The sequence below is a fragment of the Podarcis gaigeae genome, assembly GCF_964106915.1.
Source record: "Podarcis gaigeae genome assembly, chromosome: 2".
Taxonomy (NCBI): Eukaryota; Metazoa; Chordata; class Lepidosauria; order Squamata; family Lacertidae; genus Podarcis; species Podarcis gaigeae.
The window spans coordinates 52,134,246-52,159,172 of record NC_139679.1 but is presented as its reverse complement, the minus strand read 5'-3'; the positions used below and the strand labels follow the sequence as shown (position 1 = coordinate 52,159,172).

Below are 24,927 nucleotides of genomic sequence, written 5' to 3'. Positions count from 1 at the left end.
TAAGGTAGTTCACGGTGTTGTCTGCAGGCCGGACATCGATCACTGTGACAAACAAACAAACAAACAAAGGCTGAAAGCCTTTCTCAAAACAAGAACGAAAGTCTGCAAACAACTCTTAATGAAAGTGAGAGCAAGTGGTATGAATTGTATAGTGTTGACCAGAATGTATGAGAGTTGTTTGTGCTCAAAACGTCTTTGGGATTGCCTCTCTTTGTTTTGTACATATTAAAGCACTGATGGACTTTCTGCTGTTTTACACTCCTTTTTTTTTTTGCTTAGCAAACACTACAGTGGGCATCACTCATTCATTAACGGCATGCCCTGGCTGGTGTGTCTTTATTCAACACATGCTTGATAGGGAAGTTCCTTTCTCTGGAAACACAGAAGAAGACTCCTGCCTGCCTGTCTCCCTTCTGGCTGAACCAGTGAAAGATTTGCTGAGTCTCATGAGAAATGCTGTTTCCAGAATGTGCAACATTTAATTTTCACAAAACTCTTCCATCTACATCTGCTTTCTGAGCACAGCCAATCTCCTTAGCTCTGCAGTTCACAACGCAGAGTACTAAGCACTATACGATCATGGCTCGCTTCATTTTTTAAAAAAGCTCTGCAGTTCAAAAGCATTTTTTGCCACATTCATATTTCCCGTCCCATAATGCACCTTCATAAACCTTTCAACTTGTGCCTCCGTCAGGCTTGAGGCTTGTTTTTACTCAGGTCAAGTTATTACGGGACTCAAAAGCCCGGCCCTTCCTGAACTTGGATGCAAGAGGAAGGACATGTTGCTGCAAGCTTTGGAGGGGAAATCCTACTGGCAGAACTCTGACAATTCTCCCTCCTGCTTGTCAAAGCGCACTTAAGGGATAGGCTCAGAGCAGCTCTCTTTCCAAACAGGATAGGAAAGCAATCATGGATTGTCTCCTGTATCTCTTCATTTACCCATAGGTTACAATCCTAAATGGATTTACAATGGAGTAAACACCAATGAACACAGTGGGACTTACTGCTGAGTAAACATGTGTTGTAATTATGAAACATGCTTCCTGTTCCTGTATACAGAAAGGTGCCTTTCCATCAAGATTCCATCAATCAGACCACTGGTCCATTGAGCTCAGACCAGGGTTTCTGGCCCAAGAATGAACAGAGCACTATGAAACAGAATGTAAGGAGAGGAACCTTCTAGGAGAACAAATCTGGGATACTGTAAAACTCAATGCTCTATGCTGTTCCCAACCTTTTGAAGCACATCTTTTGTTGGGGGGCTTATTTAACACTGAGGTCCCCATGAAGGAGGGAAATTGGTGGAGAATCAAGGTAATTTGGACAATCTGAAGGGTGAGGTACTTAGAACTTTCCAAACTGAATAAGTGTGGAAGGAGAAGTAAAGGTAAAGGGACCCCTGACCATTAGGTCCAGTTGTGACCGACTCTGGGGTTGTGCCGCTCATCTCGCTTTATTGGCTGAGGGAGCCGGCCTACAGCTTCCGGGTCATGTGGCCAGCATGACTAAGCCGCTTCTGGTGAACCAGAGCAGCGCACGGAAATGCTGTTTACCTTCCCGCTGGAGCGGTACCTATTTATCTACTTGCACTTTGTGCTTTCGAACTGCTAGGTTGGCAACACTACTATTACAGCCTTCTTGCAATGAAGTGCATCTTGGGTCTTGAAGTATGTTTTAAAGTAGATTCAAACTCAGTAGATGTTTCAGTGTTTAGAAAAATGAAGTTTAGATTGAGGGAGCTTCTCCTAGTAGTACTCCACATGACATGTTCTTGGGTGCCTTATGCTTGCTGGATACCAATCACCGTACTCAAACAGCAGGCAGATCATTGTGGTTTTTGTTTTGTTTTTTAGTGTTATTGATTGGTTCCTCCCCTCTTCCTGCTTATTATGAGGTCCTAAGCAGGCCCAGTGTGTTGCTTCATCTTGGTAAGAAGCCTGACCACATCTCAGGGCTGGACTGTATGTGGAATAATGGCACTAGAAGGGTACACAATTGAGAAAAGTCAACAAGTCAACAAAAACATTTTCTCTTCAGATAAACATTAACAGACTGTCCTAGCACTGTGAAACCTGACACAGGGGACTTGGCAAAATCAGATGATGTTTGCTAATGAAGTCTGTTTTACACAGCATATGGCTTTTAGGTCAGTGGTGTGGGGCAGAAAATATTCCAAAATGAAAAACGCTTTGGGAAAATTTCCAGGCGTTTTATTTTTCCACAGAAAATATTCCGTTTCATAAGCTCATTAATATCAATGAACGGATGACCACATCAGATGCAATATTAAGCAGGTCTAACAGTTTCAACTTTTTTAGATTTGCTTACTAAAAACATTGCAAATTACTCTATGGCACATACCTCTGATTTGAATAGGGCATTTTCCTGCAATCCCCCCCCCCCCGATTCAAAATTTTCCAGAGAGACCAAATCACTGGCTTAGGTACAGGAGACTAGTATGCAGTACAGCACATTCACTGGAATGCAAACATGTTTACTCTGCCAACAGTATTTCAGGGTTCCTTAAAGAAGACTCAGAATACAAAACTATACATGTCTACTCAGAGTAAGCCCTGCTGAGTTCAGTGGGACATACTTCCAGTTAAGTAAGTTTAGGACTGCAGCCTAATACACACCTGCAGACAAAGGTGTCAGAACCAGTCTTTATTATAGATAGAATTGTTTATTACATTTGTATCCTCTCTTAACTCCAAGTTGCTCAAGGCAACACCCATATTTCTCCACCGTGTTGCCTTTTATCTACACAACTTCATGAGCTGCAATTAGACTGAGGGAGAGCGACGGGCCTCAGCTCACCCAGTGACCTTCATGGCTGAGTGGGAATTTGATCTCAGGTCTTCCCAGGTTCAGTTTCACACACTAACCACTATGCCACATATATTTTTTTATTTGTTTAACAAGATGAACATACCACTTAATAAAAAACAATATTCTAAGTAGTTTACAGAAATTATATATTCATTAGAGGCGGCAATAAAAACAGGCTTCCTGGCTCCACCCACACACTATGCTCTTTTGGGTTGAGGTTGGACCAAGGCTATGCTTGACTCTGGCTACATTTGCACATTGTAAGCTGGACTTTCTGTCTTATAGTGATTTATCTAGAGTGAGCAGCATGCTGGTGCACTCACTTCATCTCCTCTGGTGTGAGCAGGATAAATAACCGAGGAAGCCTTAGCTTTGTGTTACGTCTGAATCAGAGTTTGTGGTTTATTTCTCTCTAACAAGCCACGATCACCGGCCAGCCTGTAACCATAGCTTGTTGGGGAGCAACAAACCATGATTTCTGGTTCAAACATAACAGGAAGCTGAAGCTTTCTGATTTGGTTATCATGCTCCTGCTGGGGAGGAGTGAAGCAGGAGCAAATTGGGCAGCGAGTAATGACATGTCAAAAAGTCTGGCTTATTGTTACGTACAAACACGGCCATTGGTTGCCGATCTGTGGTTGTTGCATGACTGGGTCTGTAAACTATGTGAAAATATTTCACATGACTTAATCTTTTTTATTGCTGAGTGAATTGCTGGTAAACGAAAATATTACATTAATATTGGTGGTGGCCTAGTATGCAGAATAAAAAACTTCCTGAAACATGCTTTGCTGCAGTTTACTGAAGTTATCACTCCAGGAGTGCCCCATTTTGATGACACAGGATCCTGAGCTGTTGCGCTCTGTGAGTTTTCTGCCCTCATGACAGTGCTTGCAAACATTCCAGAAGATATGGGAAACTGTAGAAATCTGTCCAGCTGACTCAGTAGCAAGAGGCAAGTTGGTGCTGTCAGCATATTACATGCTTACGCCCAATTTTCGCTTGCGCATGGAGCCTTTGTGCTATCTCAGCTACCCTAAATTCTGAGATTCAGTCCACAACTTCTGTCGCTTGAATCCTACGTGAACCTTGTATAATCTTGTGCCTGTAGTCCATACCAAATTGACGGGGACCTCAGGCTGGGGCGGGAGAGGAAATGCAGCTCTGCAGGCTTATCTGGTCCTTGGGTCTCATGCCATGTCACACTTGCTCTCCAGCCACACCCTCTCTCCCCAGGCCACACTCCTCACCTGCCCTGCTTTGCACACTCCTTGAGTGCTTACGCTTGCTTGCAATGTGTCTTTGAACTCTGCTAGTGCATCTTGCTTGTTTGAATGGAGCCTAGTGAAGGGTGTGTGAAGAAATTAGCCTGCTGTTCAAAGGTGAAATTTACATGTGTTGCTTTTCCTCCTTTTGCTCCTGACCCAGCCCACCACTGGCATGCAGCCCCTTGCCCAAAAGGGAGTGTGGCCCTCAGACTGAAAAGGTTTCTCTGCCCTCCTATAGAACTTCTTTCCTGGGTTTATGGAGTTTAATTCAGGCACATAGGAACCACCTGCTTTATGATCAATGTCAGGGTCCTGCTCTCTTTCCCATGTGGGAACAGGTAGGCAGGTATAAGAGATGTGGTCTACTGTGTGGTTCCGGCACCAGAGCCATGTCATGCCCTCCAAATGAAGACTTGTCAAGCTTCTTCCTTCTGCCTCTTTTAAGATCTCTGTTGAAGACATCTGCATGTCAGTGTTTTAAATACTTTTAATGTTTAGTTATTGCTATTCTTTAATGTTTAGTTTTGGGACGCGGGTGGCGCTGTGGGTAAATGCCTCAGTGCCTAGGGCTTGCCGATCAAAAGGTCGGCGGTTCGAATCCCCTCGGCGGGGTGTGCTCCCGTTGCTCAGTCCCAGCGCCTGCCAACCTAGCAGTTCGAAAGCACCCTCGGGTGCAAGTAGATAAATAGGGACCGCTTTCTAGCGGGAAGGTAAACGGTGTTTCCGTGTGCAGCTCTGGCTCGCCAGAGCAGCGATGTCACGCTGGCCACGTGACCCGGAAGTGTCTTCGGACAGCGCTGGCCCCTGGCCTCTTGAGTGAGATGGGCGCACAACCCCAGAGTCTGGCAAGACTGGCCCGTACGGGCAGGGGTACCTTTACCTTTACCTTTAATGTTTAGTTTTATCTTTGACCGGCATTTGGGTGACTGCTGCTCTTACAACAGTTGCCTTTTATTTAGTTTTCCCTTACTATTATTATTTTTACTATTTTGTGCATTGTGTTTATTTTGAATTGTGTATTTCATTATTTCTAAATTCCAGAACAGTAGGACAGGAAAAGAAAGGCGTTTCTCTTTGTCCTGCCACAACTGCCAGTCTGGGTTGGCCAGCTCTGCAAGGGGACACTTAGGAAGACTGCCACCATATTTCCCTTATGCTGTCTTCTAAGCTTGGGCAGAAGTGAGACCCAAGTGCTTATGAAAGGAGGCAGGGAGAACACTTTCAGCCATCTCTCATCAGCGCCCAAGATAGCTCATGGTTCTCTGTCAAATCCCACTGAGGCACACACATGTAGTGTGAGGTCAAATGGTCTAGGTATGTGACGGGCAAAAATGTCCTATTGAGTCTGACACAAGGGTCTCAACAACCAATTTATGTAATTGATTTAGGAGAGGACTGTGTATGCTGCCTTGAGCATACATTAAATAAACAAATAATACTCACTCAAGTTTGCTAACAACTGCTGACAACTAAAGCTGCTAACATAAGTTAAATGTAGCATAGTATGGATAGGCCTCCTACCAAAGTGTAGTGATGTGAGCTTCATCTTCTCTGGGAGCAGCATCCCTGCTGTTAGATAAGCCTTGCCTAAAGTCCACAGGTGTATCAGAAGCAGCCTGAATGCTGAGCGAAGAATTGCTGACAAAATTGGTACCCCAAAATACTTGATGCCAAGATTATTATTATTTAAAAAAATAATTAAAACAAAATACGAAAATGCCAGGATGACGACGACAATTAATAATAATAATAATAATACTCTACTCTTATCCAACACCTGATCTGTGTATTTATTTATGGGCTTCAATAATGAATAGACTTCTGCCATTGCATGAGAAGCAATGCTAATCCCATGCTTCCAGCCTCTAACTCCTGGTTTTGAAGATTACATAAGCGATTCGGAAATGTGGCATCAAGGAAAATCTTTTCTGAACTCTCCATTCCGCCGTTGTCCTTCCCTATCCGGGCTCCAGTCTTCTGTATCACATTCCCTTCACCATATCTTATTTCCTTCATCATATGTTCTATGTGATTCTATTTAACTTGTGTGTTTTATCCAGCCCTTATGACGAAAGTTAATTTGGGACAGATTGTTCATTGCCCCAAATTAGACTCACTCCTTTCCTGCCCCCAACAAAAAATTGTACACTGTACCTTTGCTAGGTTGCCAAGACACCATCACTTGCACTTTTCTCAAAATGAACAAAGTGTCCTAAGCAAACTTTCATGGGCTAACACATCTCCCTTGCAGAGTCTACTGAGCATGTAAGAAATGCAATGCTGGAGGAGCCCTGGTGTCTTGATGTCAGGGATAGTCTAAGTGGTGCCCTCCAGAGGTTTTTGAGCACCACTCCCATCCTCACTGACCATTGTCCATACTGTGCGGGGCTGATGGGAGTTGCTGCTCTAAACATCTGAAGGGCACCACATTGCTTATCCTCCTAAGTTCCTTAGAGCTGCTCTTACCTGAACAACCTCTCTTTAAAAAAGTATTTGAAAACTATTTTGTACTGAATCTGTGGCACTCAACTGATTTGGAGAGCCTATTTTAAAAAAACGGAAACGGTATTAACATGCCCTCAGATGTCCCTCAGTAGAAATCTTGGCCACTTGGATTTTGCCTTCTCCATCAAAGTCAACTTGAAGTGTTTCCGTTCATGCCAGCATCAGATTTCCAGCCCACTGAGAATCCAAAATGGTAGGTGTCCTGTTCCCAGATAGGAATGCTGACTGCTATTATGAGTTTGCCTCCCAAACAGGTAGATGCTAGAGTTATGCCCTTGCAACCAAGGATGAGGAAGAAATTCAATTCCGTTCACATTTAAAGGCGAACCTACCTAATTCTCCCTTTCCAACAACAATGTGGAAACCAAAACACAGCCATCTTAATGTAACTTTTAAATGTTTGCTGATAACTTTTTTATGCCACCAGGCTTATGCATACAAGTAAAATAATTGCTTTAACAGTCAGCTAGTGATTTTAATTGTTGTATGCCTTTTAGCGTATGGGTATGTTGATAACTGTTGCAAACCATGTTAGTTTTTAAAATAAAACTGCAGTATATAAATATTTTTATAAATAAAATAAATACATTATGCATTTGTGATGCTATTCTCCAGTCAAAAATGCACATATTGAAATGTGCATACAAATGTACATATTATTGAAAATAGCATACAGAAGTGCAGTATATTAGGAAACATTGCTTTGCAAAAATGTCTATATTAGACAAATATATACATATATATTAGGATAATTTTGAGCTGAAATGCTGATGAATTTTCATAAAGGCTTTTAGAAACAAATAAATCACAAACAGGTGTTGGAATGTGGAGAACCGAACTTAAGAGTGGAAAATAAGAAACTGTGGGAAACTGAAATTGACAGATTAGCCCATCCCTGTCTGAGGCCCAGACACCTTTAAGCCTCCCAATTCAGTGGGAGACAAGATAGCAGTGGCTCCTCCTGCCATATTGCTTTCCAGTCATCTGGTTTGTGGTTACCTCCTTTCCCCCCTGCTCTGTGATGCATCTTGGAGCCCTTCTCACTACTATAGATGATGATGCTGATGCTGATGGGGCAGTGTACAACAGTGTCAGGACAGGACAATCAGCCATTGCACTGAAATATTTAAAGCTCTGCTGATGAGATGGCAATCATAGTAGATGGTTGAAAGCTAGCAAGACAGAAAACAAGATGCCGGACAGTCTGCTGGGCAGATCGGATTGAGGTTTCATTGTTGCAAAGAAGGGAAACTGAATCCATGGATTTTAAGTGCCGCTTACCCTAGAATAGCTTTGGAGATAATGAGAACCAGTTGTTAGAGTAGAAAGCACAACTCGATTAGAGTCATAAGGGAAGGGGAACAGTGATTGACCATCCATTTTCTCAGTGTATGAGGTCTTTTTTTAAAACCCTATTAATAACTCAGCTGAATGAAAAGCCTTATTGTGGAATGGGAAGCTTACTTAAATTATACCCTCTCAATAGAAGAGAATTATAATTGAAAGGGTGTATAATATTGCTGGAAATCAGCAAGACTACACAGAGGAAACTCATCTTATTTACTCTTGTGTCTTTTGTACAATCATACATACTGCTGAGGGGAGGGGAATGCTAAGAAATTTAAATTCTGGCAGGTAATTGCTTATTATGTATGGTTGGGCCCAATTTGCTTCACACGTGTTCAAATAATGACTATTACTGGTATTTCTAGTGCTTGAATTGTATTCTTAAAGATTATGTTTCTATTATTGTGTCAGGTTGCCTTCCCATGCATTTTTTCTGTCTCTTCAAGGGCTGGCCCTGTTATTGGACAGAGGGAGACAGCTGCCTGAGGCAGCAGATGCTGGGACGTGGGTGGAAGTGTTGAACAAGCATAGGCGAACTTGGCCCTCCAGATGTTTTGGGACTACAACTCCCATCATCCCTAGCTAACAGGACCAGTGGTCAGGGATGATGGGAGTTGTAGTCCCAAAACATCTGGAGGGCCGAGTTTGCCTATGCCTCTTGTTGAAGGATAGATCTGTGAGTACTACTCAGCCTGCCCAGCATTCCCTCCTTCCCTCTGGTGCAGTGGGGGATGCTGTCCGGTTCGCCAGTGTTGACAGGCCTGATAAACGTCTGGGTTTTCCTGGATACGTCCAGGAATTGGAGGGTCAAAATGGCATCTGGGCAGATTTTCGCCCAATCAGCAAAATGTCTTGGAAAACCTGGATATATAGGAACTAGAGCAGTTTTTTTTAAAAAAAGACAAATGCTGTAAAAACACTTTTTTTGGTGGTGGTGGGGGGAGATGTTCCCCAAAATGCTGAACAACTTTGTCTGAAATTTCACTTTGGGGAATATGGCAACCCTAGTCAGATTCAACTGCCAGTCCAGGTCGGCTTCTATAAAATCGAAGGGACACTATATTGTCCATTTTCTGAAGCAGCAAAATGCTTTGGGCTCTTTTGACTATAAAGTGTCTGTACTGTAAACAGTAAATGTGCCAATTGCTGAAGTGTCCTAGAGTCTACAGAGGAGGCTGCAGTTCAGTGGAGGGGGATCTGTTCTGCATGCAGAAGCTCCCAGGTTCAATTCCTGGCACCTCCAAGTAGGGCTGGAAAAATCTCCCTGTCTGAAACCTTGGTGAGCCGCTGACAGTCAGTGCAGGCCATGCTGAGTTAGATAGAGTAAGGCTCTGACTCAGGCAGCTTCTTATACCCACAGCCTATTCCTTCAGGCGTTTGTAGAAAATCAGTTTCTAGTGCTTCACAACAAGCAGATAGCAGTTCTTCCTTTGTTGTAGGGGATTCCAGACAACCTTCCTTCTTGATGGCCAATAAACTTTATGTATCCTTTGGAAAGCACCAATAGTTTTGCCCATGTAAAAGCAAAGCTGCTGAGCGGTGTGTGTGTGTGTGTGTGTGTGCATGCATCTGTTTGCTCTAAGCATTAGTTGCTCACCAGAAACCCAGCCCTGAGTGTCACCGTGGAGCCATTTCACATTCTTCATGCCACTTGAAAGCAGTTTGAGGAGTGCAGCTGCAAAAGGCATGCCTTTGTCCTAGACACTCCTTGCCGACTTCAACTCTTACCCTTCTAAAGACACACACACAAACCCACAAGGGTTTTAATTAGGTGGTATGAAACCCACACAATTGGCAACTTTCTAATTACATCTCTCTTTTGGAAAGCACTTAGCTTTCTTTCCCATGACCAGTCCGTAAACATGAATCCAGTCTTAAAATCTTTAAACATAGCTCTAGGTAAATCATTCTAGAGTAATATAGACAGTAGAGGTTTGGAGTTGGTTATGAGAGAGCGGAATTCTATTCAGTACTCAGCCATAGGTTCTCGGGGACGGAGTGGGGGGTAGCCAGACTCAGATGCCCAAAGGTGTTGTTGTTTTGTTTTTTAAAAATAACTGCCTTCATGGGGCTATTTAAGGATTAAAGAGAGATTAATGTTATCATTGTAAACTATTTTGCATGCTAAAAGCATTATTGAAATCCCACTATTACCCCCTTATATTTCTAAACATGTCATTGAAAAGGTGGCAATGTGATTTGATTTTGGCATTATTTCTGTACTGCTTTTGGGCTTCTTAAAATACAACAGTGCTGGCATTTTGTTATGTATTCCTCTTATGGGCAGCGCTTTCTCCTTCCCCAGCATAATGAATCCTTTAGCCCAACATTCTGGTAGTATGAAGTCCTTCCCACTGAATCTTACCTGCACTTAAACCCACACTTTCTTGTCTGGGTGTTATTAACAATGAATATATTGCAGTCAAGTTTAGGATTAGGGAATTATATCAAAGCACATGGTTAGGGCTGCCAGATTGTAATTTGCCAATTCGCTCTGTCATTTTAAAACTAACAGTTTAGCAGCAGATGCTGCAATAACCTGCCTACTTAGCCTTTGTCTCCACCCACCCTACAGCTGTCACCTGGTTTCTGTGTCATGTTCTTGGAATTCAACTTGCCCCTGTAGGCAGCAGAGTATGGCAACAGAGGTGATGTGGTCCAGGGTGGGGTGGGGGAGTCAAAACCCATTACTATTTCTGAAGCACAGTCTCTGACTCCAGTCAATGGCAGACCTTGGCAATTCAAATTTCAGTGATGCTCTGCATAACACCAAACCCCAATGACCTAGAGCCACACAATCAGCATGAAAGGAAAGCATTTTAGCACCTGAGAAGAAGTCTTCTCATGCTGATTGGAGCCAAGCAGAGTGCAAGGAGATGAATCAGCCACTGAGGATTGACTCCTAGGGTCACTCTGGAGAAGGCGTGCAGGAAGAACACGGAGGAGGTTTTTGTATGTTCCAAAGCTCAGCAATTAGGAACAATCAAGACACAAGGTTCTTTGTTTTCAAGAGAATGGTGTGCAAGTTCTGATACATACAAATGAACTTCAAAGAAATCACAACGTAAGTCACTCCAGCAGAAGATATTGGAGCACTCAAAGTCATTTGTCCGTGTACATGCACAAAAAATAGTTTATCTAGCTGAAAGGCAACACACAGAGAGCTGCATTGATCATTGCAATACATCCCTAAAGATTTTTAATATATAACTATACTATAATTGTATAATCTTAGATGGTTGTCTTATCATAGAAGGGTATGTGGCTGTGAGGGGTCAAGGCTATGACTATAATGAAGGGACTCTGCACTTCTGAATGTGCCGCCACCACTGTATGGCAGGCAGAAGGACTGGGAAAGGAATGGGGTGAGGTGGGAGAAGCTGCAATGTGACTGCTTAACCGGTATTTTTAATGATACATCATGAATCTCCAGGTTACAGTCTGGTAACACTGAGTCTTGATGAACTCAGTGGATTTACTTTGCTCCATAAATGGGTTCTTCAGGAGGTGAGAGTGGCATGATTCCAATTGGTCCCTTCTGCTGTCCATCCTAAATATTTCGAGCACGTTGCTAACTGGGAAGGCTCAAACTTTTCTCAGGCCTTGCCCCCAGCTGAAATCTCTCCCCCCCCTAATGCAGCTCTCCCTTCAGAAACAGTCTGAGAACAGCAAAGAATCTCATTTTTTTGAAAGGCCACTTAGAGAGCAAAATAGCTTCGGCTCTGCCTCACTGATACTGAAATATGTCTTCACAGCAATGTTTTAGGTTGATAGGTTCTGGAATTATTCTCTTTCCCCAGTATGGTTTTCATTTCAAGAGTTATCTTTTGTTGTGCTGCGTAAATCAAGAATTAGTTTGTACTGAAGAAAATGCAACAAATGAGACTCATTAGATTGTGGACCTCAGAAAGTATGGGCTGTGTAGCACAACTGATAGCATGATCAATAGCTATTTATAACCCTTTATTTGATGGGCTTTTTATATAACTGAGCTGGGCAGGCAAACAATACTTCTTGGTAATTTATATTTCTAGGACTTATGAGATCTTCTCAAAGAGTATGAGGCTGAAATGCTGAAACCATTTGTCTGGGGCAGACCGATTTAAAGTCTTGTATTTGTATAACAGATTCTCAAAATGAGTGGCTGCTGTGGGAAGAGGATCAGCTCCCCATTTCACTTCCCTGTATAAAGAATTGCTGTTCTCACCTTGCAGACACCCAGCTGCACAATGCCCATATTTCTGTTCTCCATGCCATAAAATTTGTGCCACTACTATGCAACAAGAGTAAGGATGTGTGAGAAAGATACTTTGTCAGTTTTTCACGGTGGACTGACCTTGTCCAAGTGTCCCCAATCTGTATGTGGATCAGAATGCAGTTCCCCTTTGGATCACACACTTCTGTGGATTTTGTAATGTATTTTCAGTGCACAGAAAGTGCACCCCCCAAAAAAAACACCATTTTATGCAAAAGATACATGCAAAATGCATTTTTATGGGTGAACAAAAGCATTGAAAAGTGTGCATTTTACATTAAAAACTTCATTTTATCTAAAAAAAGTGCACACAAAATGCATGTAGTGGCTGAAATAGGTCCTGGGAGACCTTGGGGCAGCCACCGCCTCTCAGCCTAATCTACCTCACAGGGTTGTTGTGGGGATGAATGGAGGTGAGGCAGCCATGTACGCTACCTTGAACTCCTTGGAGAAACAGGTAGGACATAAAGGCAATTAATAAGTAAAATAAAATAATAAAAAGTACAAAAGGGAATGGAACTTGCACACAGCAGGATGGAACAGGCAAAGGGATGAGTGCCACGATGAGACCCAAAACAGGACAGAATTAGCTGCTCTCTCCATCCTTTTCTGGAAATGATTGAGGCAAAAGCCTCGGAGCACAACAATACGTTGGTTCTGGATGGGAAGATAAAGGAATGGATGCCAATGGTTGTGCAATGTCAAGATTCCTGGATAAGGAAACATTGCTTTAGGTCAGGGGTTGGCAAGGCTTACCTTGCCTGGGCCAGCTCACTGCCACGGAGCCCCCTCTGTGGGCCAGATTGCGGGCATGCGTGAGCATGGGCACCTGCGATTTCCGGCATCTGCATCTGCGCAGAAACAATTTCCAGTGTCTGCGTCGGCGAAGACACGATTTCTGGTGCCACGGAAGAAAGCCCCCGTGCTGTGCTGTGCCGGTTTAGTGCAGTGTGTGGGGACTCGCCAAGTGGCAGCTCAGTTCGGGGCCGGCTCGTGGGCCAGTAAAACAACCCCTGTGGGCCGCTTGTGGCCCATGGGCCTTAGGTTGCTGACTCCTGCTTTAGTTTTTATGGTTTGGTTTTGAGAGTAGCAAAAGTAGGTCTCTAGTACTAGAAATGCAACTGGGTGCTAAAAGAAGACTGACAGGTGACTGTAGCCAGTGTTGAGAAGAAGAAGAGTTTGGATTTGATATCCCGCTTTATCACTCCCCTTAAGGAGTCTCAAAGTGGCTAACAATCTCCTTTCCCTTCCTCCCCCACAACAAACACTCTGTGAGGTGAGTGGGGCTGAGAGACTTCAGAGAAGTGTGACTGGCCCAAGGTCACCCAGCAGCTGAATGTGGAGGAGCGGAGATGCGAACCCGGTTCACCAGATTACGAGTCCACCTCTCTTAACCACTACACCACACTGAGGACTAGCAGCTTAAACCTGTGTGCAGAGATAGCCCCTTAGCGTCACATCATGGGAAAAGTTAGAATTCATTTGCATGATGCTGGGATCATGGGTTACATGGGTTGCGTATCCAGAACCAGACTTTTCAACATCAGGATCCCCAATTGTCTCATAGAAAGCTGCCTTATTTTGGGCCAGCTCATTAGCTTATCCAGATCGTCTCAGTATTGTCTTCACTTACTGGCTCCCCAGGATATCAGACGGAATTATTCCCCAGGACATACCAAGGATTACACCTGGGGTCTTTTGCAAGCAAAACCTCTGCCCTATCACTGTGCCATAACGCATGTTGCTGTCAACTCTTTGTTGGAAGCCTTTGCAGTGGTAAAATGTATATCTGTGCCTAAAAATCTCAGTGTCTTGTCATGCACAACAGGACTGCATATGACGGAACTTCAATGGTTTGCAAACAGTTTGTACTTTCAGAATGGAAGCCCCGTATAAATGTGCTTCTGTGCCATCGAATACAATTAACTTATTTTAGATTGCCATTGGCAGAATAACATGTGAGCTGTTCCTCTTGGGCCCCTTCTCCCTTATGAGTCTGCAAGCTGACGAGTTAGCAGGTGTTAAGTGGCAGCTGTGGTCAGATCTCACTTGCAACGTTAGGTGATGACAAACTGTACAGTACCGTGCTGCGGCCGTGAAGGGCAGGGGAGGGGTGTGTGATTCCGCTGGGTTGAACAACAGAAAAAACGGCATAATTAAGGTCAGGAACTTTGCTCACGAGCTGACGCTTGACAGCCACAAACTTGAGAGCAGTAGCGGGTATCTCAGGAAGTGACACAGTTTCTCAGCACAGCTAAGTTTGCTTTGGCTTGGAGAGCCGAAAACGAAGAAAAGACAACATACACCCACCACGAGAAAATCCTGGCTTTTGTCAGTGTCAACTTCATAAACATCCAGCCTTGCAAACATCCCCCAGTTTGATATCACAGCCTAGCGTTGCCTCTGGAATCCTCAGGGAATGTGCCTTGATCCAAACAAGGGGATTTTTTGTGTGATATGTGCACTGTTTTCTGCACTGAGATCATCCACCAGAGGCATATGAAACTGCTGCAAAATTCTAGAGCAGGGATCTGCACACACAACAGCAGGCTACAACCAGTAGATCAGGTGTCCTTGGGGAATCCCTAAGCCCACCTGATCTACTGCTGGGGAAGGGGCCAAATTTTGTGCAGCAGCTATTAAAATACAACATATAATGATTAGCACCCAGGATTAGTAGAACATATTGACCAATGGACACTCCTAGGTCAGAAGGGTTTCCTTTTTGACAGATAAATGACCACACAAAACTGCACTTTCATGTATACATGATTTTATATTATTTTATACATGATTTTATATTATTTTACCTTGCCTTGAGTTTTTAAATTTTGTAGTTGGTGGTTTTTTGTTTTGATACTGGTGATTGACCACAATGAAAGGACTTGACTACTGCTGAGGAACAAGAATCCAGCCTGGTCATTCCTTCTAGTCATTATTTAATATCTGAGCTGCACGTACTTCTAGGAAAAGTTATTTGGCAGAGGAGAGGTGTGTGGAGCAAGATGACAGAATCTTTTGGCATATTTCTAAATTCCATTTTTTTCTGAACACCAAAAAGACTTGCATAGATCACACCCACACCATACATTTAAAGCACTCTTTCTCTCCCAAAGAATCATGGGAACTATAGTTTACCCGTCACAGAGCTACACTTCCCAGCACCCTAAAGAAACTGCAGTTTCCAGAATTCTTTGAAGGAAGCCATGACTATCAAAGTGGATTCCGGAATTTGAACTTGGCAATCTATGCAGATGGCTTTGTATCACTCTCTCCCACGTAAACCCGAAATTGAGGTATGCGGAGCTGCTAGAGGACACCTAGAGATGGGAAGGTAAAAATTGGTGTTTGATTTCTGCGTAGCCCATTAGGCTCTTTCTCAAGGGACCAGGGTTATCGTACCATATGCAATGATCTTTGGCAGGCAAGCAAGCCCCAGTAAGAAGTAATGACTCTCCAGCAGTTCTATGTACATTTATTTACAAAAAGACACACCCAGAGCCCAGCATCTCACCTGCTCACATTTACGCTTGTTGCTCAGTCTGACGTTTCTCCCCTCCCACACCAGGAAGGACGCCAGACTCCCACCTTTCCCCTCTTGCCCTTCCATTGCTGTCTGATTTCATCCAGACGCCTGGATCAGGGACTGAGAGGCTGACCTTCCCCCTCCTCCCCCCCTCAACACAGACTCAGACCTCTGCTTATCTGCTGATTGCCTAGCAACACTCTGGCTGCCTTTCAACTCTTCCTCTCCTTGAGAGCTAACAGAGTCTTCCCCGTGGAGGGGAGGGTCAAACTGCCCTTTCTCGACTGTCAGCCAGCTCTCATCTGCAGAATCAATCCCTCATTCACTTAGCTCAATTTCTGAGTCTGACTCTTCCCCTGCACTCGGGTGTGTGTGTGTGTGTCACGTTCCTGCTAACATACTTAGGTACATACATACATACATACATAGCTGTCATCCTTAGTGTCCTCCTGGACTCAGATGTGCTCCTAGAGGTACAGGTGGCAGCTCTAGGTAGGAGCACTTGCTAGCCATTGCATCTGGTTCACCAACTGCACCCGCTTCTTAGAAAACAGGGATCTTGCCATAATTATTCACAGATTGGTAATCTCGTGGATAGACTGCGGTGATGTTCTTTACATGGGGTTCCATGAGCAAGATAATTGAATCCCCAGGTGGTGCAGATTGCTTAAGTCAGATACCAGTGGATTGGTGGATGTTTGTGCTAGGTGTACACAAAGAGTGTTTTTAAAACTAATCCAGAGAACCTACTGCAGGTGTAGCCAATGTGATGCCTTCCAGATGTTGCTGAACCACACCTCCCATCATCCCTGACTCTTGGAACATTGACTAGAGCTGATGGCACCACATACCTATTGAAAACCAATAAATATACAATGTGTTACATAGGAAATGCTGCTTCACGCTGAATGCTAATGACATTATTACTCCTGGAAGAGAAGTCTCCTTATTCTATGCCTCCCAGCATTTATGTATTATAAGTCTTTTCTGTAGAATTTGTACCAGACTGAATAATGTTCAGCAGTTTGCAATGAAAAGCATTTGCCCTGTTAGCAAAAGCTTATTAAACTGTCTTTAAGTTTTGTTTTAAGAAGGCATTATTATAGTGAAAAATATAAGTGTTCCTACCTACTGAAGGGAGGGGGTAGCGTTGGACTCAAGGATGCAAGGGTTAAAATGACAAGATGAACAAAGCAATTGTATCATACCTGCCTCCAATATTATTCCTGAATGAGACAAATCATTAAGTAGCATGGTCCATCAATATAAAAATAAATTCCATCTCCATTTTGATAGCAATGTACTTACTCCTTGATTTCTAAATGGTCTTATTCCTCAGTAACTACCATAGACATCTCTTGAGAGTTCCAGTGTGGTTAAACCTGTAGTAAAGGTAAAGGTACCCCTGCCCGTAGGGGCCAGTCGTGTCCGACTCTAGGGTTGTACGCTCATGTCACTTAAGAGGCCGGGGGCCAGCGCTGTCCGGAGATACTTCCGGGTCACGTGGCCAGCGTGACGAAGCTGCTCTGGCGAGCCAGCACCAGCGCAGCACACGGAAATGCCGTTTACCTTCCCGCTATAAAGCGGTACCTATTTATCTACTTGCACTTAGGGGTGCTTTCGAACTGCTAGGTGGGCAGGAGCTGGGACCAAAAGACAGGAGCTCACCCCGCTGCGGGGATTCAAACCGCCGACCATACGATCAGCAAGTCCTAGGCACTGAGGTTTTACCCACAGCGCCACCCGTGTCCCAAAAAACCTGTAGTACATATGGCTATTATCCAACTTCATGGAATCCTCTGGGGTCAATTGTGATTTTGGCATGATGTTTTGACTACAAAAGTTTCATTAATCTGTGCTTAAGAGATGGTTGAACACAAAGTCCATAGGACAATATAGGCTGGTCCAGAGAATTCTAATAATGCCATATCATACGCCTGTTTTGAGTTGGACCTTGAAAGCAATAAGAAAATGCTGAAGGAAATTACTGACAAAGAGTTGGAGATATTCGGGGAGGCTAACTGCATCTTTGTTAGGATCTTACTTGGCCATGTAATCATAAAATTTGGGTGGTGGCAGGGGTTATTTAGGTCTGCCACGATGGGCCTTCCTCTTAGGAAGTTTCTTTCAAACTTTGGTCATGTGCCCATCTTTTCAGCTATCTGCCACATACTCTGGATCATTCTAAGATTCCAGACTGATTAGTCTTTGCTGTTTCTGCCACTGAATCTTTTCAATACCTTCTTTCCTTACACTCTGTATAAGGCTGTGACATGCCTCAATGATAAGTTAATCTTCCAAGAGCCACCACTGGCTGGGAGGCAGAGTCAAGCTGGACCTTGCCTTGACTTCATTCCGGGAATGGTCATAAACAGCAGCCTTGTTCATAATTGACTCTCCTCCAGGTAGGCCTTTCCGAGCTTGTCAGCCTCAGGCTTCATTTCACACTCGTTCAAGTGATAAACATTGAAGTTTGCATTTTTTTCCTGGAGAATTTTACAGAACGTTTTTGCCTGGCACATGTTGGTCATAATAACAGTGATCTCACAGAGACAAACTTGGCAACAGTTCTGCCTTATTTTGCCAATGTGTTGTGTGCATGGGCACCTATGCGACAGAGTTACAAGTAAGCATTATCCCCAATACTCATTAGGACGTCCCAGTTTGACCTGGCTGTGTTTGCTCCATGCAGAAATGAAAGAGAGCACAGACCATTATTAATTATGGCAAATTAATGGTGTTTCCCTCCACCCACCCGCCCCTGGAGTCTCCTGGCCATTTTCTCTTAGAACAGCCAATCCTTTGCTGCTTTTAATGGGGTGTTTCCACAGTTGTTAATAACTGCAAGCCATGCAAATGGAGATCTTTTATTGGCCTTCGTATTCTGCCCTAGCTTTGCAAAGCCAGAAAGGTGGAAGAGCAGAATAGGGGCCCCGTTTTCTGTGACAAGCAAATGCAGTTTATGGAAGCGGGAGGCATGAGAAATAAAAGGCAGAAGGAAGTAACTAGGTTTTGAAATCAGGAAAGCAAAAGGTTTCACAAGGGTGCCATTTTATTAGTAATATGTCCTCAGGCAAAGGAGGTGCTTGGGCGGTTTCCTTGCTGCCTTGTTTCTTCTTTATCTAAACTCAAGGGTGGATGGATCTGTTGATTCTGATCTCTCTCGTTTTCTCATTCTCCCAGTCTTAATTTCTGCAATGTGGAATTTAAGAGGGATTTTAAGAAATCCTCATGAAAATGCACCAGCAGTTTGGTTTCTCTTAATATGCACCTTTCTCTGTGCAATTTTGCCTAGTATGCAACATGTTTCTGCACATGTTTTAGTTGGAGAATTGCATTGCAAAATTCAGAGAAGTGCGAAATTTGAAGGATAGGTGCATTTCTGTTCACAAATCGGTTTGGGAAGTTCAAATGAGGGAAATTCACATTGAAATGTGGACCAAATTGAACTGATCTCCCACCCCACTACTAGCCAATTCACAATATTATATGTTAATTTGTTTCGGTTATATAAAGACAACAGTATCATAAATGCATAGAAAACAAGCAACCAGGATGTTGAGGCATCATTAGCAGTGAGAGAACTTTCCACTGGACACAAACTCTAAGGCCATTGGGAAGGCCTTTTCCAGAGAAACAGGTCTCTCCTGTTTGAATACAACAAAAAAAGGAAACCACGTCTGTATCAAATTATCTTGTGATGCTGAGCCTGGAAGGTTGCAGTGGCTCATTTGTGCTGGTTGCACTATTTGCTATAGCTTGTCGAACCAGCACTGTATGGTGTGGCTTGCTCTCGATCTTCAGCATCTGGCTACCTCCATATGGACTGCTGCCAGCATTAGGCTCCCCCTCAAATACCATCACATTTACATTCAGCCTTTTCTCCAAGGTGGCATACAAGGTCTCCCAGATTATTTTTTAAAACCCAAGTTTTTCAGGGGCTTGTTGGGACAATTGATTCTGCTTGACTTACCTCCAAAGCAGCAGCAAAGAGATGCTTTGCTAGTATTGCAGGAGAGTATTCCAGTAACTGGATGTGAATGTTTTCGTTCAAAATTACAGCTGCTGAAGCGCTCTGTGGTTTTCTCATTACATGGAACTAAGTACATATCCTGTTTCTAGGATCGCTCTCTCTCTCTCTCTCTCTCTCTCACACACACACACTGCTTCAACTGCCTCTTATTTTTCTTATGAATATTTTTGCCTCACTATTTGCTTTGGGCTAGGAAATTTGTATTTTCCTGTGAACATAAACAGTGAACTGTACAAACTCTGCTCCTTGGAAAAGTGGGCCGCTGTTTGTTTAGAGGACATCTGGGATCCCAAATGTAGAACATATTTTGTGCAGCTACAATCTGCTCTTCAGGAGGACCGGCCAGCAGGAACCAGCTACTGGCTGAAACAGTCCATAGAAACTCGCACAACATATACAGTATCTGAGGTAATGCAGTTGTTCTGAATGTCTCTACTGTTGTATGGAGTTTAGCTGCAAGGCAAACATTTAGCTCAGGAGGAAGCCAAGAGGGTGCCTCCAGATGCTGTTGGACTCCAACTCCCACCAGCTCCAGCTAACATGGCCAGTGCTGAGGGATGATGGGGATTGTAGTCCACTAACATTTAAAGGGGACCCAATTGGATACCACTGGTTTAATCTATTTAGTTCTTCATACAGTTGTGAGCAGCGGCTTTTTCATAGACTAACCATGAGCCTGGATGTTCTTCATGCACACAGAAGGCTATGGCCATCTTTCAATGAACAGTAAATTTGTCTTTATTTGTACTTTTTCCTTGGACCTCTATGCATCAACAGATAGTGGAGCCAATTTTCCTATAGCAGCATCACTGCCATTTATCTGGAGGCTGTAAGGGGGGAGTCGTTTGGCTCTGAGGTTGGGTCTGCGGGGGCACACCAGCAGCATCCACAGCGCTGCCAGTTTGCCCTCCCAGCCGCAGCCTCACCACCACCTAGCCCCACCCCATCCAGGTAAATGACTCCTGAATTATGCTTACACCACTGTGGTTGTGTGTCCTAAGTGCTGGCCATCCTAGCCCTCTGTCTATTGCTTCATTTGAGGTTGGGAGCTTTTCCTGTACTCAGAAGGACTTATATTTAAATGTTTTCCAGGAATATAGTTGTTTTAGGTTTAAGGTTATCATCTTCACTGCTCAGTTCTTATATCTACCTGGATATTTAGGTCCGTCCCCCTCCCCACATCGCTTCAGTCTGCAAGTTATTACAAAGGCATTATTTCCTTCATTTTGCTTCTGCGGGACATGCATTTCTGTGGGGATACCTGCTGTCACTAGGACTGTGCTGAACTGCTTCCCTGCCCTCTTGAAAATGCCCGCTGCTTGCAAAACAAGCACTCTTTCTTCCTGCTTCTTTGCAGAAGCTGCGTTTGGAACATTTCAATGGGCTGTGATTGCTTGTGCTTCCTTTTGAATGCAACAAAGTTACTGAGGGATTCCCTTTAAAACAGGTTTATAATGCTCCGTTTGAACTTGCAGTGGCATGAGGCTTTTCATTTTTTTTTTAAAAAACCCCAGCATTCTTTGATTCCAAGCTTTGGTTTGTGATTTGATTACTCATTTCCCCTGGTGCAAAAGAAAGTTTCCCTATGGCACTGTGATTCTGAGCTAAAGGCATGTTTATATCCCCGCTTCACATGCAAACACAGGTATACTAGCATGTGTAGACGTAAGCACATGATGACAACAGGTGAGGCATCACAGTGCATGACCGTCTTAGCAAACCACCCAGTGTTGGCAAGATGACTAGCACCCAGGTTGTTGCTGACTGCCCAATTCTCTGCTCAAAAGATGATCCTGTAGGAGGAGTGGCTGGGGTGGGGGAGAAAAGCCTGTTGTGTTTGCTGTGGCCATAGCATCCCCTTGAGTCTACCTGGTCATCGTCCGCACCCTCTTTGCTACCTCCAGTTTTAAGAAATTGTCATGGCCCTAGAGCGCAACTGACCTACTGTCATCATTTCAGATGTGCTCATACAGTGGTACCTCAGGTTTCAGATGCTCCATGTTACAGACGCTTCAGGTTACAGACTCCGCTAACCCAGAAATAGTACCTCGGGTTAAGAAATTTGCTTCAGGATGAGAACAGAAATCGTGCAACGGAGGTGTGGCGGCAGCAGGAGGCCCCATTAGCTAAAGTGGTACCTCAGGTTAAGAACAGTTTCGGGTTAAGAACGGACCTCCAGAACGAATTAAGTTCTTAACCCGAGGTACCACTGTACTTGCTGCAATGACTGCCACAGGTACCCACCTCCATCCTCCAAAAGGAGTGATCTGCAGAATCATCCTGGGCCAGCCCTGATCCCATCCACCTTCCCCCTAAAGATCTGCATAAACTGGAACTGTGTCAGAGACAGCTTGTTCCCATGAATAAACAGTGGGCACTGCAGATGGTGCTGGATGGATAGGGAGTCCCACAAGGCTGCCAGCAGGTATAGCTGCCAGCCGAGTCACCTCCACCTCCCTTTCCCATTGGTCCATGAAGCGTACCAAAACTAACAGTTCCCTTAGTGTGATACCACAGCCACTGAGCGTTCACTGTCTCAGACTGAACTACAGTGCTGTATGGTCTAGGAGTTGACTCCTCTGTAAGGGTCGCTAAATGTACAGTTTGTTGCTAAGTGCCTTGGGCATATGCATCATTTCTCTGTTGTCTCTGTAGCTTGCCAGTTTGCTTGCTTAAACTGAGGCTCAGGCTATGAGCTGCACTCAACAGAATGAATGCTTCCCCTTATTTTGCCCCCTGTGATGGAAAGCAGCTGCAGAAAGCTGCCACCTGCAGTGGAAGGTTGGGGTGGGGGATATAGCCACTGAAGAGTTAAGCACCCCTCTCCCAGTGTATTGTTAGGATCTACATTGCAAATTTCAGTGGCTGCTTTGGTGTGTGTGTGTGTGTGTGTGTGTGTGTGAATGTGAAACATTTGCAGGACTCAACGTCACATGTATTTTGCCTTGGCATAATTCAAAGTCACTGCTTGTTTTAGGGTAAACTAATTGATGAACCATTTTAGGGCTTTTTGAAAACCGTATTTCACTCCTGTGTCTGGGGTTTGTGTCAAATACACCATAGCCTTCTTCTCCTTCTTAGCATAAAAACAAAGTTCTGATGCTACCAGTAACAGAATGGCCAGAAATATGTTACTCAGTTTGAGCCCCTCCTCCTTCCTTGTGCTGACTGAACCATCTGAAGGTACTTCGAACTCTGGCAACAAGGGGCAGTCATTTTAACTCCATTTTGCTGGAGGGCAAAAGGTTTAACACTACAAGGTTTAGCAGCTTGTATTTCTTGACTTCTGGTATATGAACCAAAGTGGTCTTTTTACTTTTATAAGCTTGTTTGTTTGCTTTTCTTGTCTGTCCCTGGGTGTCTGTTTTTCATCACAGTGACAGATAGGCTGTTGCTCATGAATACATACGAAGACACCTTTCATTACTTCACATTGCACAGTTATGAATCCCAACATGCAGCTCTCTGTCCCCTCCCCACTTTTCCTAATCCTGACTCCTTGCATGTGAAAGCTGCAGACTGTCATCCTCTTATACCACTTACCCAGGAATAAATCCCTGTGCATTCAATGGGTGTTCACTTCTGAGCAGACATGTATAGGATTGTGCTGTCATTTACTTAAGTCACAAGTTTCTCAAAGTCTTGGAACTATCAAACAGAATGGTGGCATGTACAGATTGCAACAAATAAAGAAAAGATGGTGATGGTGATATATCTCTGCCTAGGACACTGTAATAATCAAATAGTTCGGTGTGAATCAAATAGGAGGGATGGCCAAATCTGTCAGTTTTCATTTCTCTCCATTTTCATTTCTCCAATCTTCAGTTCACTTCTCCACATTTCTACATTAGTTTGTCACACACACACACACACACACACACACACACACACACACCCCTCTTGAAAATTCACTAGCATTTAAGTGTGAATTTCGCCTAATATAGACGTTTGCAAAGCAAATTCATCCAAGTGCAATTTTTGATGGATGTCTGTGTTTCAATTAATGTATTGTTTCAGAAAATGCAGATTGGGTAAATTTGCCTTTAAATGGGATCTGAATAGAATTTCTCCCCCATCCCTACTGGTCACAAAGTGACTATGTACCTATGTGCAAGCATGCCAGTGTGCAAAGGCTCTGAATACACAATCTGTATCCTTCCTGTTAGCTGGGTGTAGAGTGTACATTTAGAGCCTATGCACATTGTTTGATACTTGCATAGCCCCATGAATAAGTTCCAGTTAGCCCAAGGAAGCCAAAGTGGAACCAACAGGCATGATACTATTCCACATTTGTACCCACTTTGACTGTCTGCACAGTTCTTTATGGAGCTGCTTTCTCATACTTCAGAGCCATGTTGCGCTTTGCTATTTTAATCGACAAAGAAGGTTGTTTTCTAAACCCTTTCTTCCTCTCCCTGCTTTTTTTCTGAAGGAGTGGTGGTGAGTGTAAAGGCAGACTCTGTGTCTCTGGAAAGCAATTTTTTAGCCAGTTCCTCTATCAGGGTCAGTTATCTGCAGCAATACACAACTGTTCCATTGTTTCCCCAGTTCCCTAGCTGCATCCAGTCCTTTTTTTTGTTATTGTACATGGTTTTGTCCCTTTAAGACGAATAGCAAATCACTTTCTTCCACCCAGGCTTCTCCTTGTTCTCTGCAAGTCCATGCTCACCATGGGTGTGGAACAGACATGTCACTGTCTGTCGGTATTACAGTCAGTGTTCAGTGGTGAAAAGAAAATTATTCTGACTCTCATAATGAAAAATGGGCAAATGACCACCTCACTGACAGACAGCAATGCAGCTAACATGTTTCTGAGGAAACCACTTGTTGATAAAGAATAAATAGGAGCCATGTTGCTGGTGGCATAGGTGGAGGAGCCAGAGGGAGGGTGGTGCACCAGTTAAGTAATTTAGATCTGCCTTGGGAGGAGATGCCTAAGTGTGCCAAGTTTTACAGATAATTATTATTGCTACTATTTCCCACATGGCTTTTCCACACTCCACTTTGATATCACAAGGTAAGCTTGGCCAAGAGCCAGTGGCTGGCCTAAGGTCACCCAGTGAGCTTCATGGCTGAGTGAGGAATTGAACCCTGTTCCAGCTGCCTACACAATACATTTCACTGTTCAACCTAGACATCTATGAAGTTGATTTTAAATTATGTA

At 43.8% G+C, this 24,927-nt stretch overlaps 1 protein-coding gene across 3 annotated transcripts in view; it reads left to right on the top strand.

Moving 5' to 3' along the window:
• Positions 1-24,927, top strand: part of ADRB2 (adrenoceptor beta 2) — a 58,807-nt gene that overhangs the window by 5,873 nt on the left and 28,007 nt on the right. Inside the window, exon 2 of one of the 3 annotated variants that reach the window (XM_083726139.1) lies at positions 280-2,963. The exons of the other annotated variants lie outside the window; for them this stretch is intronic. Within the exon in view, the coding sequence (XP_083582265.1) occupies positions 280-482 (203 nt within the window). The 3' untranslated portion in view covers positions 483-2,963. Of the gene's footprint in view, positions 1-279; positions 2,964-24,927 lie in introns of those variants that run through there. 3 annotated transcript variants of the gene reach the window in all.